At 44.3% G+C, this 18,306-nt stretch overlaps 1 protein-coding gene across 7 annotated transcripts in view; it reads right to left on the minus strand.

The window, feature by feature from the left end:
- FRAS1 (Fraser extracellular matrix complex subunit 1) overlaps positions 1–18,306 on the minus strand; it is a 163,518-nt gene that overhangs the window by 43,369 nt on the left and 101,843 nt on the right. For all 7 annotated transcript variants that reach the window (XM_054064301.1, XM_054064300.1, XM_054064303.1 and 4 more), the window contains 9 exons: positions 16,728–16,874; positions 12,949–13,095; positions 11,333–11,473; positions 10,969–11,109; positions 10,222–10,365; positions 9,564–9,834; positions 8,320–8,404; positions 5,068–5,394; positions 1,675–1,828 (listed from right to left, as the gene is read on the minus strand). In XM_054064301.1, the coding sequence (XP_053920276.1) occupies positions 1,675–1,828; positions 5,068–5,394; positions 8,320–8,404; positions 9,564–9,834; positions 10,222–10,365; positions 10,969–11,109; positions 11,333–11,473; positions 12,949–13,095; positions 16,728–16,874 (1,557 nt within the window). The remainder of the gene's footprint in view (positions 1–1,674; positions 1,829–5,067; positions 5,395–8,319; positions 8,405–9,563; positions 9,835–10,221; positions 10,366–10,968; positions 11,110–11,332; positions 11,474–12,948; positions 13,096–16,727; positions 16,875–18,306) is intronic.

Raw genomic sequence — 18,306 nt, forward strand, 5'->3', positions numbered from 1 at the left:
AAAGAGATCCTTCAAAAGATCAACCAGTCTCTGGTGCACGATTGCACCAAAGCAAATCAAACCTTGCAGAAGAAGGGTTCGGGAGAGAGATCCTCCTTCCCCAATTATATCCCTTTGATTCGGTTTCAGAGTCTTAAAAGAAAGGGCAAGAAGCCTTCTTGGTCCAGGTGCTTGTGCTACAGAAATGTAGCTGACAATTCTACAGGGCTTTTCTTTCTTATCTAAAATTTAAATCATATATTTTCTACAGGTATGAAAATCTTTTCCATGACTCAAACACTAGGACAGGCAGATAAGCCCTCCTTGATTAAGGACACATTTTCTACATTTCTCTGCCTTATTTTTATCTCCTTTTCTTTGAAACCGCAGTTTAGATATAATTTTGAAGTTCATTGATCTCTACTGCTTATTCCTCACCTGCAGCTACAAACCCATTCGTGTTACTGCAATTAATTACAGTACAGATAATTATGGTGATACAAATACATCATTATAAATTTTGGTTAGGGTTAGGCAGGAGGAGACAAGCTCCTCTGGGAAAAAATCTTGTTTTCAAATAAATGCTTATTAAAAATGAGAAGACAGCTCTTCATCTGCATAAGACTAAAGGGAGAATACAAATTAATTACTTCTCTTCTAAATTGCAAAAATAACACAATCTATGTTTCCATCAGGTACCAGCAGCTGTTATGGAAACCAGCCTGTCCTTACGGCAAAAGGCAAAAATCGGCACTGATGTTGCTAAAGGGATCCTCTAATTTTCTCTGGCTCCATAAATTAAAAACAAAGATGTCATTTCACAGAAGTGTGAAATATATTACTTAAAGGCATAGTTCTAGTGAGGAAAATTGTGATGCTTAGTGGGAAAAGAACATTTTTCTGTCCTTACTTCCTTTCCCTCCACATCTAATGCCTTCTCTTATTCATCCAGTTCCTCTTGGTTTGTGTCTCAGCCACAGATCCCAGTGCTTTCCACACTCCTCCCTGGCCTGAGTCCAGAAAATATTCCATAAGCTGTACTCCTAGGCACAGGGTTGTTTGTGAAAACCATTATTCTGACAGACAGGATCAGAGCCTCTCAAAAGGACTTTTGAGATAAAAATTATATACAGATGCAAATGTATCCAGTTTCTGTTTGAGTCAATAAACCCTTCCATTAGCAGAAATTAAATCAAACGCCATGGAGTTCAGGAAGTTCTCCAGTCCTTCATGGTAAACTTGTGCTCAACAGTTTTTAGAGGTCGATAGCACTTTATGCTGCTCTTAAACCAGATCTTCATTGTGGAATATTATCTTTTGGCAGTTACATTCTGCTCTCACAAGGCTGTAAATACACCAAAATTTAACTACCGCTCAAGAAACACAGTTGTAGAAGTTCAGATGACCAGGCAGGACAGTAGTGCTTCATTACTTTGCATGCCCAATTGATTGGGAAAAGATGAGGCTAGCAGCACTTATTCAGCATAGCTTTATAATGAAATATTCCCTCAAATGCTATTTGTTGTGGGCAAAATACAATGGAAGAATCACATTCCATAGGTGAAGAACATCCTTTCCTCCAGAACTAACCAGAACCTTGCACTTTGATTTAGCGGATGGACACCACAGGGCACATGGGGTGAAAAGCAACACTCAAAAGCTGTTTTTTGACACAAAAACTCCAAAGATATTTACCATGTCTTGGTTGGTCCTTGATGATGGTGTAGGTTATCTCAGAGTCACGGGCACCAGGTAGCTTGGCATGCAGAATTGTCTTGGAGAGCTGTAGCATGCCCCCCTGGGGCACCCAGACCAGGGAATTTGTCACCAGCTGAGGGCTTCTGTCATCCTGCAGGCAGAGGGACAGCAATAAAAGGCTTAACTGTCAGCAATTTCAAGTGAAAAGGATCAAGCAGAGAATTTTGGAATTTCTTATGCATTTAATCTTGGTTGTCTTCTTCAAGAAATGCTTGTGCATCCTTCACCTCTATCCCTCGAACCCAATTCAGAACTGACCTTGTCAATAGGCAGATCACAACAGGCCTTGCTAAAAAGTCCCACCGCAGCTTTCCTGGAGCCCCTTTCAGCACTGGAAGCTGCTCTAAGGTCTCCCCAGAGCCTTCTCTTCTCCAGACTGAGCAACACCAACTCTCTCAGCCTGTCCTCGTAGCAGAGGTGCTCCAGCCCTCAGACCATCTCCGTGCCCTCCTCTGAGCTTGTAACACATCCCCGTCTTTCCTGTGCTGAGCACTTCAGAACTGAACCCGGGGCTCCAGGTGAGGTCTCACGAGAGCAGAGTAGAGGGGCAGAACCCCCTCCCTGGCCATGCTGGTCATGCCTCTTGTGATACAGCTGGGGATAGTGTTGGCTCTGTGTGCTGCAAGCTCACATTTAATTTGTACCACGCTTATTTTGCGCAGCGTTAATTTTCAAACGCCACATGATCTTCAACTGTGTCAGGTCAAGAGCTTCCCAGCACGATGGTTGCTTTATTCTTCTAAAGAACAGTGAAGAATAAAACCAGATGCTGTGTCATCCAAGAGCACCCTGCTAATATAGATGATAACATTCCTCCGACCTTATTGATTTGATCCCACCATGACACATTTAGGCCAAGCAAAGCATAACACTGGAAGAGGAAACAAACTAAAAAGGTATGAAAGGTTCTTGATTTTATGGTGTTAGGAGAGAAAAGTGAGACTAGTCACACTTCAGAGAACTTTTTCCTGCATCCTCCCCAGCCTCTCAGTCAAGAAAGGCTTCTGTATCCCACCCGCAAAGGGCAGAGCACGGGTAGGTCTGACGTCCTCCGACTCACAGTACACAGCCTGCAATCATATTTCCTAGGGCATGGGCTCCTTATTCCCCACTACAGCACCAGTGGTGCTCTGCCAAAACCAAAGCACCAGCAGGTTTCCAGTTAACTTCCCAGAAGCTGTAATTGTTAAGAGAATGTCAACAAAAATAGACAGCAGTGCAAACCATTACTAAGAGCTCTCAAAACAGAGGCAGCTGCTCAGGCTGCAGTAGGTCAAAGGAAGAGTTTGGAAGGGGCGCACAGGGAAAAGCAGGCTTTTAGGAACTAAGAAGGGACTAAAACAACAAGGCACACCTGTTGTGAAGAAACAAACCCCTCTGATTCTTAATATTTGGAAGGTTGTGTTGCCCTTCATTTATGTTTTCACGCTTCCACTGCAGTGCTCCTGTGGATTAATGCCTGGGAATTATGCTGTCTGAGACCAGGGAATAGCAATCCTAGAGACGCCCGTTCACACTCAGACTTACTGCATAAAACCATCCGGCAGCAGTTTATAACAAGCTCTGTATACTGAGATAAGAAACATAGTTTACAGACTACACCTCAAGCTTCCACACCTCCAGCCAGGGTCCTACTGGGCTCTTTTTTTCGATAAATCTCAGAAAAAATCCCAGAAGTCTCTCTCTGTGTGTCTCAACAGCACCTTCGCAGAAAAAAAAAACCCTGCCTGCATTTCAGCTCCCAAGGCTACTCCACGAAGGCAATAATTAGGATGAGGCAGGAGTTGGGTATCTGCCAGCTCTCCTCTTATACTAAAAGCCGCTCTGCTCTCACCTCTGTCACCATCTTCATTCTCCTCTGTAGCCGAGGGCTGCGCAGAGATACTTGGTAAGACAATGAGAGACAAGGGAGCGCAAAATTGCTAATAAAAGAAACTGCACTCAGCAATTCACCCTTGCTGGCATTTATGAGAATCTGCTTAATCAACAGCAACGAGAAAAATATGCTGCAAATGGCAGAGTGGTGTCCAAGCATTTTTACAGGTGTCCTCATCCTTAGCGCCATATAATTGAGCTGGGTAAAGAAACCACAAGCGGGGCTGCTCTTATTCCAGGAGACTGACAACTGAGCACCAGCCTTGAAAGCAACCTCTTTTCATTCCCAGCCTGAAGCGAGAGTCACGCCACTAATTACCATTCATTACTACCACAGCTTCAGGAGCATCCGCAGGGTCTGAATGGGATCAGACCCACTCTGTGCTAACTAGACAGACATACATAGCACTTGTAAACCTTCCTTAACGTTTTCATGCCCAGGCTGCTGCTAACGACACCTAATACAGCCGAGGGGTACAGAGGAGAGGTCATGTCATCTCCTCCAAACTCCTTTTCACAGTGCGGAAGCACTCAGATCCATTTATAAAGACTGCAAAAACCAATTGAGTTCTCTGACAGCTCCATTTTTCGTTACTCTTTCACATTAACTAAAGGATAAGGCTTTTTTTCCTTCTATTTTATTACAATATTACATTACCAGAACTGAAATGCTTGCATGCACTTCAGCAAGTTTATTTTTTCCAGGCTCCACCATACATATTGTACCTATTTCATGCCTTGTTTGGCTGGGTTTGTTCCATAAACAAATGGTAAAACACTACTGTTTCTAATTTTACAGCTGCAATCTCTATAGAATTGAATACAAAATGCCACTTCGTGTCCAAATACAGGGGAGTCAAACAACTGTTCTTTGATTATGAACTGCAATATAAGTGAGAAATAAAAATAGTAATTATAATTTCTGAATTTAGGTATCTCTGCCCCATTCCTTGGTGAATTTATCAAATAGAAAGATGCATCCCGTGAAAGATTTCAGTGGAGCAATACTGAGGGAACAGTGGAGATCCTGACTCTGGGAGACACCACGATCACCTGAGTACCAGTGACCCATCTTATTAGCCAAGTTTAGTTCATGTGTGGTCCCTCTGCGTCTCCCATCACACTCCCATCAGCCCTGCGACTGGTTTGCCTGTCTCACCAGCGCTTTCTCTGCTCCATCCACTCATTCTCTCATTCACTGCCTTTGCTGGTGCAAAACTCTCACCTGCAACTCCAGCAGTTCTTTTTACCAAATAACTATAGACTTTGAATTGTCAAAGCTGCACAATTTGAGCTGAACAGTTCCTGCTGCAAACCATAACTTCAGGTGACCTCCAAAACTCAATCTATCCCCTACTTTCTCCTGTCTCTGACCACAGTCTGTCAGTAATGCAGTACTGATGACACCTCAGGGACCTAGGGATGCTTCTAGAGGGTTCATGCCACAGCACATACCTTGGGAGCAATCCTAATGTGGAACAAGATGTTCTGGAAGTGGTACCCATCGCTCACTTGCAAAAGCACTGCATCATCCTGGGTGTCAGAGCCATCGTGAATGTAACGGAGCAGCCCGCTGGCAAGGTCATCAAGGTGGAACAGGTGGACTGTGGATGCTGAGTCCCCAGCAGATTTCATCAGCTGCCCGTGACGTGGAGGCTCCAAAACCATCAGCACAACGTCCTGAGAATTGTCACCATCCCTTACACCAAGCAACAGGTCCGATATAGTTCCGATTTCTCCTCTGCGGATAAGGAGGGCCTCATTTCGGAACACATATGGGGCCTGAAATACAAAAGCAGTTCTTAGAGGTTTGCTAAACTTTAGCAATACGATCACGATCCAAGTCTGGGAGGAGAAGTGTGGACTTAAGGAATTAGTTCACTTCATCCCTGGAAATATATTTTTAAGCAGTAAAAAAAATCACTCTCCACACTTGCCCCTGCAGTGGGCAGATCTAAGAGTATCTAGCAATTTAGACCAACTTAGTTGTGTTAAAATTAGATTCTCATGCCATGGCAAGCTTAGGAAAGGAAAAAAACTTAGGACATTTATACAGAAAGCAAGTTAGTTATCAGCCAGAGCCTGTATTCCCTTTGCTGTCTGCATGGATAAGAGACAAGGGACACAGTTTGCCTTTTTGCCATCCATGGAAATTCAAATGGACACGTAGACTCCAACTATTTTGAGGGGTCTACATGTTACATGCACATCCGCAGGCCCACCTGGAACACTGACACCACAGAGACTGAAGATTTCTGTCTGAATAATCAGTTCTGGGTGGGTTGGGGATGCAGACACAGCACATTTTCCCTGTATAACGGGAAACGTAATCGCACAGTTTTGGGAACTTCAGACATCTTTCAGAGCACTGATGCTTGGAAATAAGAGCCCACACAACCCACATGTCCTCATTGCCTGTTTAAAATGAGTTGCAGAGAGGGGAAAATAGGAAGCAGGAGGAATGCTGGGGGAGAAAGAATAACTTGCACAGGATACTGATAGCAGTGAGGCAGAAGGATTCAGTTAATGCTTCTAGGTAGAAATGACTCAATCAATGGGCACCGAGCTTCTGCTTGTCTCGAACAGACAAAGTCCATCTCAAAGACAGCAAAACTGGGTGTCATCAGCATCATTATTCATTTATTTTCAAAGCCTCCGTGCAGCCTTATTCATCCCAAAAAGAAGATCAGCTACAGACCGCATTTCTGCTGGTTTAAGTTAGTTCCCTAGTTCTTTGCCATCAAGAAAGTTTGAATCTGCAGTCTCTATTGATCCCAATAAACATCATTTGCCATCAGCAATTCCTTGCCTCAGGAGGGGGCTGATCCCGCAGAGACAAAGTCAGAGCCCTGGGGACATTAAGCAGCGAGCCAACTGCTGCTACCTCACCTGCGTACAACTTATCTGGGTTATTAAGGATTGGCAGGTGAAATTCCTATTATTAAACCTCACTTATGTATTCTGGGGCAGTGACTGCAGCTCTTACTCAGGTGAACGTCCTACTGAGGTAACCAAGAGATTAGACTAAGCAAGGATTTCAGCACCAGGCAGAATCAATACACACACAACAGGATCAAAATCAACAGTTTGCCTTACACTAAAGGTCAAACTAGAACACTTTGAATTTCCAGAAGTGGTGGAATGACTAATATGGAATATAATGATTAAAAGCAACAAAATGCAATTTAAAAAACTTATAACTCCTAACCCCAAAGCTACAACCTCCCTAAGACCCCTATGCGGTAAAATGCAGTGCAAATCCTCAAGATTGTCAGAGAATCACATGGATTGTGCATCTCAGAAGGAGCAGTTTCATATAAGGAACACTAAATTCAGTAAATTTGAGACCCCCGCAGCTCCCTGGCATGGTATGTAGTGAGCAAGTCAGCAGCTCACAACGGTTTTGAGCTGCTAGCTATGTTCCTGCTACGTTCAGCATGAAAGATAGAACAGCACCAGCACCTTCAGACACAAACCCACTGCAGTGATTAAAAGAAATTAATTTCTTAAATTACTAATTGTGAGGATGGACGCTGAGTCAGGTTTGTAGGCAGGAAGGAGTCAGCACTAAAGGAGAAAGGACAATAGCCAGATTTCCAATTACAGTTTTATCAAGCCATTTAAAGCCCCTCTGAGGATGTAAACGGGCCTTAAGTGTAGCTGACTCACATTTGCACTTTAAATTCCCTTTACACTGCTAGAATACGTCAAGTAGCCACAACAACTTCGGTTCAAGCACAGCTATCTGATCGTGCTTTCAACTAGACAGTTTGACTATGGAAAAGGCTCAGTGCAGGCTGCAAAACCTCCTTGGAAACCTGGACCCCGTCCAAGCGAGCCCAGGGTGAACTCGCTGCCAGCACGACCAGGAGCAAGCGGGAAGCCAGGCTAAGCACTGACAGCACACCCACTGCCCTTGCAGCACCACTGGAGGAACATCCGCAGCTTGAGTGGGAATCAAAGTCTACCCAGAGGGCTGTGCTGAGCTGGGCACACGCAGCTTGGCCGGGCTTGAAAAACTACTCCTTTCTGTAATGTTCACCCTTTCCCTGGACTTTTATCTCGCGTACGTCTTCACACCTTGCCTTGCAGATAGCCTGCCCTTAGAAAAGGAGTCAAGAACGTACTGCCTGCATTCCATCTCTTGGGTAAAAGCCCTCCACCATATTGTGCTACAGACTTTAATAATAGCACAAGAGGCATGGACACCTGACAGTAGCGTCAACTCACCTGAAGTGGTGAGCAGTTCAAGAGACACACTTTAAATAGCTCATGCTGATTTAATTCCAACCTGTCCTAGAACAGAGCATTTAAGTAAATGCTCTTGACTGTCAAAGTATCCCTACCATAGGGATCAATCGTCGTTCAATTGCCCTGCAGTAAGAGACTGAACTAGATTATCCACAGATCAAAAGAATAATTTAAGCAGCAGGGACTCCTTAGCCCTCATTGATAATTGCTCTGTCATTGCACAGCTGTAATTTCCTGCACAAGCCAAATTACATGGGCCAGCTTCTTCAGTCGCTTACCTTAAGCCCATTTCTCCCACACAACTCTCACTGTCTTTCAACCGAGCGAGGGATGAGTCTAACCCACCTGTCCTGAACACCAGCTCAAGCTCTGCCCAGCTCCTTTGTTATCACTGCAAAAAAACAGGGCTCCAAAGAGTACAAAATGTGAGGTTCTTTCAAAGCTTTGTTACATTACCTGTGTCGAAAATGCTTGAACGTTGACCACCTCAGGATGAGAGAAGAACTGGTGATCGCTGACCTTCAAGGAAAACTGTCCTTTCCTAAATAAGTCCCCAACAAGTCAACATACAGGATAATATAAATTAACAAAGCACTCTTGCAGACTTGATGATACAAATATTAAATATTCAGTAAAAATGATGAGCTTAACGACAGAAGCTTTAGCACACTTTTTTTTTCAATTATGTTTTTATAGAATTTTTGTCTAAAGATTCACAATAGTTAAAACATGTAATAAAATACCTTTCTCTATGGAATAATACACCCTTATTTCCCTTTAACTGATGCTACCCATGTAGGATGGGACCTCCAAGATAAAGCACCGATTCTAAATGTCACCGCTAAAGAAAAACATTACTTATCTGGCTTCGGAACAGAAGCTCCCACTTCTTGGCATTTTTGCTTCCTATTTATTTTTCAATAATGCCACCTAATAACCTTGAACATCAAGTAGCTATGGCTCTTGTGACTTGATCCTGATGTTTCATTGTGACTACCAGGTGCGAAAAACATGCCCTAAGTCCAGTGGACATGAGTTAATCCTTGGCACCAGGAAAACACCCTGAAAGTCTTAACCAAGAGCAATGGATCAAAGAACATTCTAATACATATGGGGAGAAATCTAGAACAATTTCACTGATACCACCCTAGTCACAAGGCTTTATAGTGATGTAAATCAAGAGTAAATCAGGATGACTGGCTTATTGCCTGGCAGCAGGAAAATCTGCTTCCTTGCAACATGCTTGCAGTGTGAGTGTTGCAGCTACTAATCACTGCTAATTATCCCAAGACACTAACAGAGCTTGTGTTGCAGGCAAAGGAGTAATGGCTGAATGTAGATTGTGCTGCAGAGCGTAGTGGTGACATCATCTGAACATATTCCTGACAATATCTAGGAACTGTTGTAATAATCAGGCTAATCTGCCAGTTTTAAACCCACAGTGGAGTATCCTAAAGATGAGACAGACTCCTGCAGACCAAAGCACAACAGATTTGGAGGCTGGATCTCTTGATCCACAGAGACCTTTTGCACCATAATTCCTATTACGCTGCAGTCTAAATACATTGGTAATTTATTTAACAACAGTGAGAATGTGCTTCATTGCAAGAATGTTTTCAAGGCACAAGGAAATATCTGTTCTCAAGATATGCCTTTTATTTTCAGAGCAAGAGCTCTGCAAAAGGGTTCAAGGCAGTCACCTGGATTTCCCTCTGCTGTGCGCGAATCGGACTTTCTTCTCCCTCACATCCTTGCAGCTGAAGTGGTCGCCTCTGCTCAGCTGCACCTCCTGCCCATCTGCTGCCATCATGAGCCTGCCGTTGGAGGGAGCACTGTCGATGTGGAACGAGAGCTGTCCTGGGTCACCATGCAGATCACACCAACCCAGTAAGGCCAGGTCTAAGGCCTTCACCCCGCCGATTCCCACCGTGAGGGTACTGCTGTTGTGGAAGCTCGAAGGATGCTTGCTGGCTAAAAGAAAGAAGGGAATAGTATTATGGCCTGAATTACAGTCAAGGGCTGCATTAGCATCTTGCCTGTCACTGCCATCTTTTGGATAACAGACTGGATAACTTTTGGATAACAGACTGGGATATCTTTCGGATAACAGACTTACAATGCCCTGTTCATTACTGATCTAAGTGGGCAACCACTACCTCAAGAATAACTGCGATCCATCCCAATCCCCGCTATGATTTTGAGAGCCTGGGGGAAGCCACTTCCCATCTTGAGTTCCCCACCACAAAACTCAAAGCCCTGCAGACACAATTCCAAACATGCCACTGAATGAACACTGCTTCTGGCCTTAAAATCTGCTGGAAGCCTGCCAACTCTCGCTTTATCAGGAGAGACACTCACCTTCCTCACACTCTCTGGTCCACCTATTGCCATAGAAACCCTGGCCACAGGCAGGAACACAAATCTTATTCTTCAGGAACGTGGTGCTGTCACACAGGTGGCACAGGTTGTCACTGTCACACTCCAGGCACCCAGGAGGACAAGCTGAATTGGATGGAAAGCACAACCCCATTGAGACACTGTGGAAACAATGCAGACGGTGTCGCGCAGAGCTGTCCCCAAGTGTCAGAACTGCTATTTGTGTCTTACTTACCTGACAAAAAGAATCAAAAAGAAGGGGCCAGGAGCTGAGATAAGAAGAGTTGTTAAGAAGTTCCTTCCTTATTTGATTACTGTTTCCCATTGACTATAGAGAACCTGAGGTGATCTTCCAAATGGAAGACATATGTTTTAAAGGAACTGTTACACGAATTTGAAAAAAAAAACCCTCTAAATACACGTTCAAGCCCTACACAGCTTGTTAACCCACAAATACAACTGAAACCTTTCTAAAAATGTGGGTTTAATGTCTGTTTTTTTACATACAGTGTGTTCACACATACACGCACACCAGCAGCCATCTACACGGAATCCCATTCCTCCTGAATAAGGCATACGGTTACAGCCTGTTATCTCACTCTCAGCTGACTACGTCACCTCAACAGCAAGTTTAACACAGCATCGAAGCAATTCCTCTTCTCCTCAGCCTTGTAGAGAAAACACAGACTACAACCCTGGTCTGTCTCCAGGATGGCTCACTTTTCTTACCTGTGCACTTGCGCTGCACATGATCTGCATAATTCCGCTTCCCACATTCCTGAACACAATGAGCGTCCAAGAGGAAAAATGGGGCTTCACAAAGGCTGCACTCATCTGGCTGGCGACACTGAAGGCAGTGTTGATCACACCCTGAAAGTTGTATGGAAAGAGTTCAGGTCAAGACCACTTTTGACTGCTTCCTGCAGTAACACATCGCAGGAACTGCAGCTCTGGTGTGTGTGTGCGCGCTGGAGGGCAGCGAGAGATCGGAAGGTAGAGTGCGCCTTCTGAATGCAAGACAGGCACAAATTGGCTACAAGGAGAGAAGCATGTTGGCAGCAGTGATTAGAAATAACGCACAGGAAGAACTCACTCTGGCACGTGTCTGATTCCTCGTAAAAAGCTGCAGGGCACTGTTCCACACAGGTTCCTTCGTGCAGAACGTAGCCCTCCATACACTGCAGGCAGTCGGTCCTCTGGGGACCTTTGCAAGAATTACAGCTCCAGTCACACTCTGGAAGGAAAAATAGTCATCAGTCCTTCCTGGAGTGCTCACCCTACACAAGTGCTTAGTGCTTGGGGTCTACAAGCCTTGGGAATATAATCTCTAGGAGCAAAGAGCACAGCAAAAACTATTAAAAGAGACACTGAAAAAAAGAAGCATGATTTGTACTGAGTGACTTATTACAACCGAAGATACATTGGGGGTTTTCCCCCCCTCTTGGACTTAACATGTGGTAACAATGTCAGTTTTGAGCAGGCTTGGCTCTTGGTGAGCGCTCAGGCCTGCTGACACCAGCACAGTTTTCTTTCCTGTCAAACCTGACTTTACCCCTTAAGTAGCAGCGTTCCTTTCCTGCCAACACTGAGCTCACTGCTCAATAGCAATTAACCACCCTGCTTTACCAACCTCATGCTTTCAAATGCTTCTGACCAAAAGAAAAAGAAATCATTGCCCTTCACAGTCCAAATGTCCTTCTGGAAAGGCCAGAAACACAATGGATCCGGCTGGGATCAGATCTGTCTTTGCATGTGCTTGCATCACCTTCCCTCCAGCCTTCAGCAATCCCACCCACGCACACGCGCTCAAGGACTACTCAGGCTGCCAGCGCTCCTTGGTGGCACTTAGAGGGTCCATATCAGTAAATAATGGCAGACACATTGGCTAATGAGACAGACAAATGGGCAAGAACAAGAAGGGGAGAAACAAGGACTCAATGAGGCAAGCTGAACTACTCTCGCCCATTGCAGCATGTCTAAAACAAAGCCAGGACAAGAGTCCTGCCTTATTCCAACACCCTCTCCACCAGACAATGTCACGTCCATGAAGAACCGCAATGTTAAGAGAACTGACGCCACTCAGTTAGGGTTCAGCTACAGAGAGAGCCAGATAGAAATGAACACTGAACAACAAGTAATTTGAATTATATCCTGGTCTTAGTGGTGTTAGCTGCAGTAAAGCCATGTTATCCACACTTATTGCCATTATGGAACACTCTCCTTGGGAGTTCTTGACATCTTTTAAGTCATGTGTCTTTTAAATCACTCCAAACTGTTGTTCCGCAGTCATCTAGTGATACAGGATTTAATAAGACAGAGAGACACAGGTACGTACACAAGGCCCTCTCAGCGCTCTAACAAAGATTTAGCTTGGTAAGCTCTCGCATTATTCAGCTGACCCATGACTAAATGAATTGCTGGACCTGACCCCTGAAAAGTTTGGCTCACTTACAAAATCATTTACAAGAGAAGGATTTGCAATAATCTTGTTTCACTGAGAGACTGAAGTATGAGACAGCAGACTGTTGAAGGAGAGAAAAAAAAAAGTAAAAACCTCGCAAGCAGCCTGTCCTGGAACAACTCTGCCCTCAAACACGCTTTTTAAAGCAGGCTGCCTGCACAGATCGTGCTGCACTGCAATGGGTTCCTGTCCAAGGCACTTGCAATGTGTTTTTCCTTTTTTTCCTTATACAGCAATGCATTTTTCACCTTTGCAGGTCTTGCTGGAAAAATCCAAGTAATACTGCGGAGCGCAACTCTCATACTGGCATTCTCCAAACAACAGGACTTTAGCTGGATCTCTGCAAGCCGTGCAGCTGGTAGCTGATTCACAGCTCAGGCACTGGCTTTTGCAAGCTGTGGAAAGACAAAGAAAAGAATTGTAATTACTGAGGCACCAGCCAACTTCACCTGTAAAAGTGGTTCTGTTCTTGTAGCCTTGCTACTGCTCTGGTCCTCTCCGAGAGACACATGCGGAGCCATCCGAGTTTTTGCTTTGCTTTTCACAGCCTCCAAAATACAAAAAGCCTCCAACAGACTGTTACATCTCCTCCCACTGCTTCTAACTGTCCTCTGGAAAGGTCAGGGTGAAACCTTAAATTCAGATTTTAGAATCACAGAATGGGTTGGGTTGGAAGGGAGCTCAAAGCCCACCCAGTCCCACCCCCTGCCATGGGCAGGGACACGTCCCACTGGATCAGGGGCTCCAAGCCCCATCCAACCTGGCCTGGAACACCTCCAGGGATGGGGCAGCCACGGCTGCTCTGGGCAACCTGGGCCAGGGCCTCCCCACCCTCACAGGAAAACATTTCTTCCTAAGATCTAATCTAAATCTCCCCTCTTTCATCTTAAAAGCATTCCCGCAAATAAAATCTGGGGTTTTTTATTTTGTTTAAGCAACCTGTGATTCATACTATTCCAGACTTAACTCATAAATGCACAAATTTGGAGACCACAGAGACTACTGCAATCCAGTTAGTGAACCTTGGTGGGATCAAGGGCCCATTGAATTTCACTTAACATTTCCACCTTTTTATTTGCACATAGTATGAAATTTTGGAGCTGCAGGAAGCAAATAAAGATGCCAGAAAAAAATAATTCAGGGATTTACTGAATCAAGGGATTGAAGTCCAGATGTTCAGAATATTCCAACTCCCCTCTTTGATGCCCAGGGTCTAAGCTTCTCAGAAGGTTGCACTAACAGCCAAGTGTCCTCAATGCTGGCGTCAGACCTCTTTGCTAATTCACCGCATAAGATTTAATAGCAATGTGCTGCCTTTTCCTCGCCCTTTGCCCACGCACTGAAAAACTTGCTCTGCTTCTGGTGAGATGAAACTTTACACAAATAATATGCAGAAAACTCATGGAGGTTCACATGTCTGCTTTATAAAACAACAGTAACTGACCTGCTGGCTAGCACAGTGATGGTGTATGCAAAAGGGACCACTAAATTCCCAGCCAGCTACCCCCCAGTGTTGCTAAATCCACTTGGAGTCAGAATCTTTGCCCAAGTTCAATTCTGTACTTTTGATATATCAGAAAAACGCTCTAAAAGCACAGCCCCAAGTGTTTAAAGTAAAGCACAGCTGGCCAGTTTTAATGGAAAATCAAACCAAACCTCTCATAGGATTTAACTCAGCTACAGTTCAGGTGCTAAATACTTGCGGAAATTCATTTCTATTAGTGATATGTAAATTGTGGAAATCCACTTCACTTTGCCTTTAACTCAAGTCAGGATTTTATAACCAGAAAACCTCAAAGTAAATGCAGAAATACCCACAGTGCTCTCAATAAAATGAGAATGTGGTGCCCTTCAAAATGGTTACTTGTTTTGTCTCATCTAAAAAATGTCACAGAAGGCTAGCATTATGTCAAGGTACAAATGAATTTCTAAGAAAATGTGTACCTAAAGAATCCAGCACCTGCTTTGAGGTGCTCTGGTGCTGGTCTGGTTTCACCTCAATTAAGAATGCTAAACGGAATAATCACTAGCTGTACGTGCTATGAAAAGCCAGCTATTGAAAGTAAAGTTAAATATTTCACCTGAGCTTTAAATCTATAGAAATCATGGAGCCATGCCAGAAGAGTAAGCAAAAACTGTGTGTGAAAGCAATCCCATCTGCTTGTTTTATCAGCATGACTCCATACCTGCATTTTTAAACCCACGAAGACTTGTTAAGCTTTGCACTGATCCTCAGCCAGAAAGTCATTGAGCTTAAAAATATCCATGAGGGCCCATACACATTCACGGCGTCTCTCTGAACTTCACTCCAAACCTGAATTCCTCAAAAGCACAATGTGACTAAAATAAACGTTGAAGAGAGCCCACATTTTCTCAGCCTAACAGCCAACCTCCGCTTAAACAATTTCCATTCCGTCTAAGTGGTGGTTTTCCAGCAGCCTGGGACAGTTGATATCTACACGGCTTATCAGCAGTATTTCACTTGAAAAGGCACAAGTGACACTTGGGAATGACAAAAATCCAATGCCCCAACACGCTCTGCCTTGAGCCTCCTGCCACGAGGATTACACATACTCCTTAAAAAGCCATTTGCCATAAGGAGATTAGAGTAGTTGGATTTCCTGGCAAAAATCTATTTGCATTTGAGCTACTGAACCAAATTCAGGAAGGGTATAGTCCTCAGGAACATTCCATCATGTCCTGAGGCAGGAGTCATCAATAGGAATTTAATTAGAAAGGGCAATTTAAATAGGAAGGGAGGTATTCTGGTGTAGTTGGCAATACAAGAATCCACACTGCAGGAGAGACCACTGATTATCTTGTAGAGCTTGTAGGAAACCAGCCGAGACAGTAAGAACCCCATAATTCCTTTTTTTTTAAATTAATCTTTTTTATTACTTTCCTTTTTTTTTTTTCATTATTATTGAACAGCCTTTTTTTTCCCCATCAGTGGAAGAACGGCACAAAGTTTCCCACCTATTTCCTTGAACTTATGCAAGATGCCTCCACTTCTGCTGATAGGATGGAAATAAGAGTTGCAGGAGAGCCATATATTTTAACAAAAGGCAAGTAAAGCTGACAACCATAGCAGCTTCCTCCTATAGGACCTCATCAGTAAAGAAATTGGGTCCAGACAGGATGACACTGATACCTGTGCTCGGTGCAGTGCAACAGAGTTATTTTATCATAAATCAGTGTAATTTAAATCAGGGTAATGCAGGACTTAACAAACTGGAGTGTTCAGGTTCACAGCAACCAAAGCAGTTAAGCGCTCGCTCATTTTGCGGCGTGTGTATTACACTGGGTCAATTCGATCTGGGGTTTTTCATATTTTTTATCACTCTGGGCCATATCATTTTGCATTTTGGAACATCAAGCTTAATAATTACTTGAGAAATAACCCAGCTGATGCGAGAGTGAACATAGATTAATAAAGGAAAAGAGAGGCCCTGAGAGATTCACAAGGAATAGCCGGAGCAGGATAAAACGTTACTGGGCTTTGTACCAGATCGATTGCATCAGATCATTAGGAGGTAAAAATATCACAGCTCAGGCCACCGGGGGCTGTGCCTTCCAAGCTGTGCCTCGTTTCTAGTGAGGCTTCGTGTGTGGAAAAATGTAGCGTAAATGCTACAGTCTTAATGCAGCTTCCACGGCAGGTAGCGCAGTGGGGAGCGTGTTTGCCTCAATAAGAATTGATTAGTCTAAACTCATCAAGTTTTCACAAAGTTCAGGAGTTTTGGCCACTTCTCTATGTACCACCTTGATAACTTAACGAGGAAGCCTACTGCAGATTTTTGCTAGGGGACCCAAAGCCTCTTGTCTTTGATGTCCATAATAAAACTGCAACTATGTTCAAATTTAAACCAGGCTGTAGGCTCTGTTTCTAAGGCTGTTCATCACCTCTGTCAACTCACATAGAATCTTTAGGCACCAGAAATCTTTCTTTTCCTGGCAAGAGGACAGTTAGTGAAGGAACAAGAAAAGACATGTTGGGGACATGTGGAAAGGAGAGATGGACACTCACGTTTGCAGGTCCGCCTGTCATCCTGGTAGTATCCAGAGGAGCAGACTGGCACGCACGTGCTGGTGTGGGAGAGAACCAGGCTGGTGTTGCAGGAAGAGCAGGAAAAAGGACCGTCACCAGTGCAGGTTTTACAGGAGGGGTGGCACCCTGCAGGGACAGCAAGAACAGGCGTTTCTGTTCAAGGAAAAGTGGATTTTCAAGCGAGTTTCACTCTCAGAGACTGAGCATGGTGATACTGAGTACTAAAAGTTCATAAGCCTAAACCCGTACTAGTGCATAGCGCTCAGGAGCAGAAATACAGGCAGCCCAGCTTGTGACAAACAGATTACATGGGTTTATTTGTGCTCCATGTCCCACACACACTAGCTCTCCCCTCTCCTCTTCTTTCTCTTTCTACTCATTGCTCTTCTCTCCAACCTTCTACTCCCCTTAAGAACACCCCTCCGGACATGACCTGTGTATCAGACGAGTGAGAACGGAGTAAGCATGTACCAGTACCTTCCTCTCATGCTTTCCCTCAGCTATTATCAGGTCAGACCTTCCGGAGCCTGATATGTTTTGGTCTATGTAGAAACGTCCCCCCACCCCACCCCACCCCAAACCACTAAGTGCTTTACTGACAGCCCCACACCTTCCTGAAGTTTTACATCCATCCCTTTGGCACAGCTGCTACTCTGCAAAAGCAACACCGACAGAGAAAAGTCGATCTCTCGGTGCCCTCTCTCCATTTCACTCATTACTTTAAAGGTCTCCGTCCTATTTCCCCCCTACGGTTTTCCAGGTTGAGGCATTGGTCTCCTCACTGTACAGGTGCCACTCACTCCCCACATTCAGTCCTGCTGTTCTTCCCTTAAGAGATAGGGCACAACTGCTCACAGCACACAGCTCCTTCAGAGAGCAGCAGAGAGAATCCTTCTATTCCTCCTTACTTTTGTACTAGCACCTAAAATCTGATTTACCTTTTCAACGCTGCTGAACATCAGGATGCCGTTTTTACAGGCTGACTGATCCTTACTTCAAGATCACGGCAAAGATGCCATCACTCTGTACGTGAGGGCGGAACTGGGCATTCCTGTGTGCATCATTACATCTGCCTATACCAAACTTACACTTCTTGCTTTACTGCCCAAACGTTCAGTCTGCTGCTCTTCAGAGCCAGCAATCCCACTGACAGCCTCCAGTAAGGAAGTACATTACTGTTTTCTTCTTTCCCTGCATTTTTTAAGAGATATTTTTACGCCACCCCTCTTGTTCTCCTTCCCTGTTTCCTTTCCAATCCGTTCATCTCCCATTTCTCATGCTTAGTCTGACTGATGAGATTTAAAATCCCACAGTGGATGAGGCCAATGTATCTCTCTAAAGGGATACTCATAAAATTATTAATCTGTGTTACTTCTTGATAGGCCTTTGCCCAAAGATTGATGTCATCACCACACCTATCAGGCCAAAGTAATCATGAGGGAAAGTGGGCAAAGAAATCATAAAATCATAGAATAGTTTGGGTTGGAAAGGACTTTAAATATCATCTAGTTCCAACCCCCCTGCCATGGGCAGGGATATGCTCATGATCAGAGAAGCA

Source organism: Cuculus canorus, chromosome 4 (assembly GCF_017976375.1).
Source record: "Cuculus canorus isolate bCucCan1 chromosome 4, bCucCan1.pri, whole genome shotgun sequence".
Taxonomy (NCBI): domain Eukaryota; kingdom Metazoa; phylum Chordata; class Aves; order Cuculiformes; family Cuculidae; genus Cuculus; species Cuculus canorus.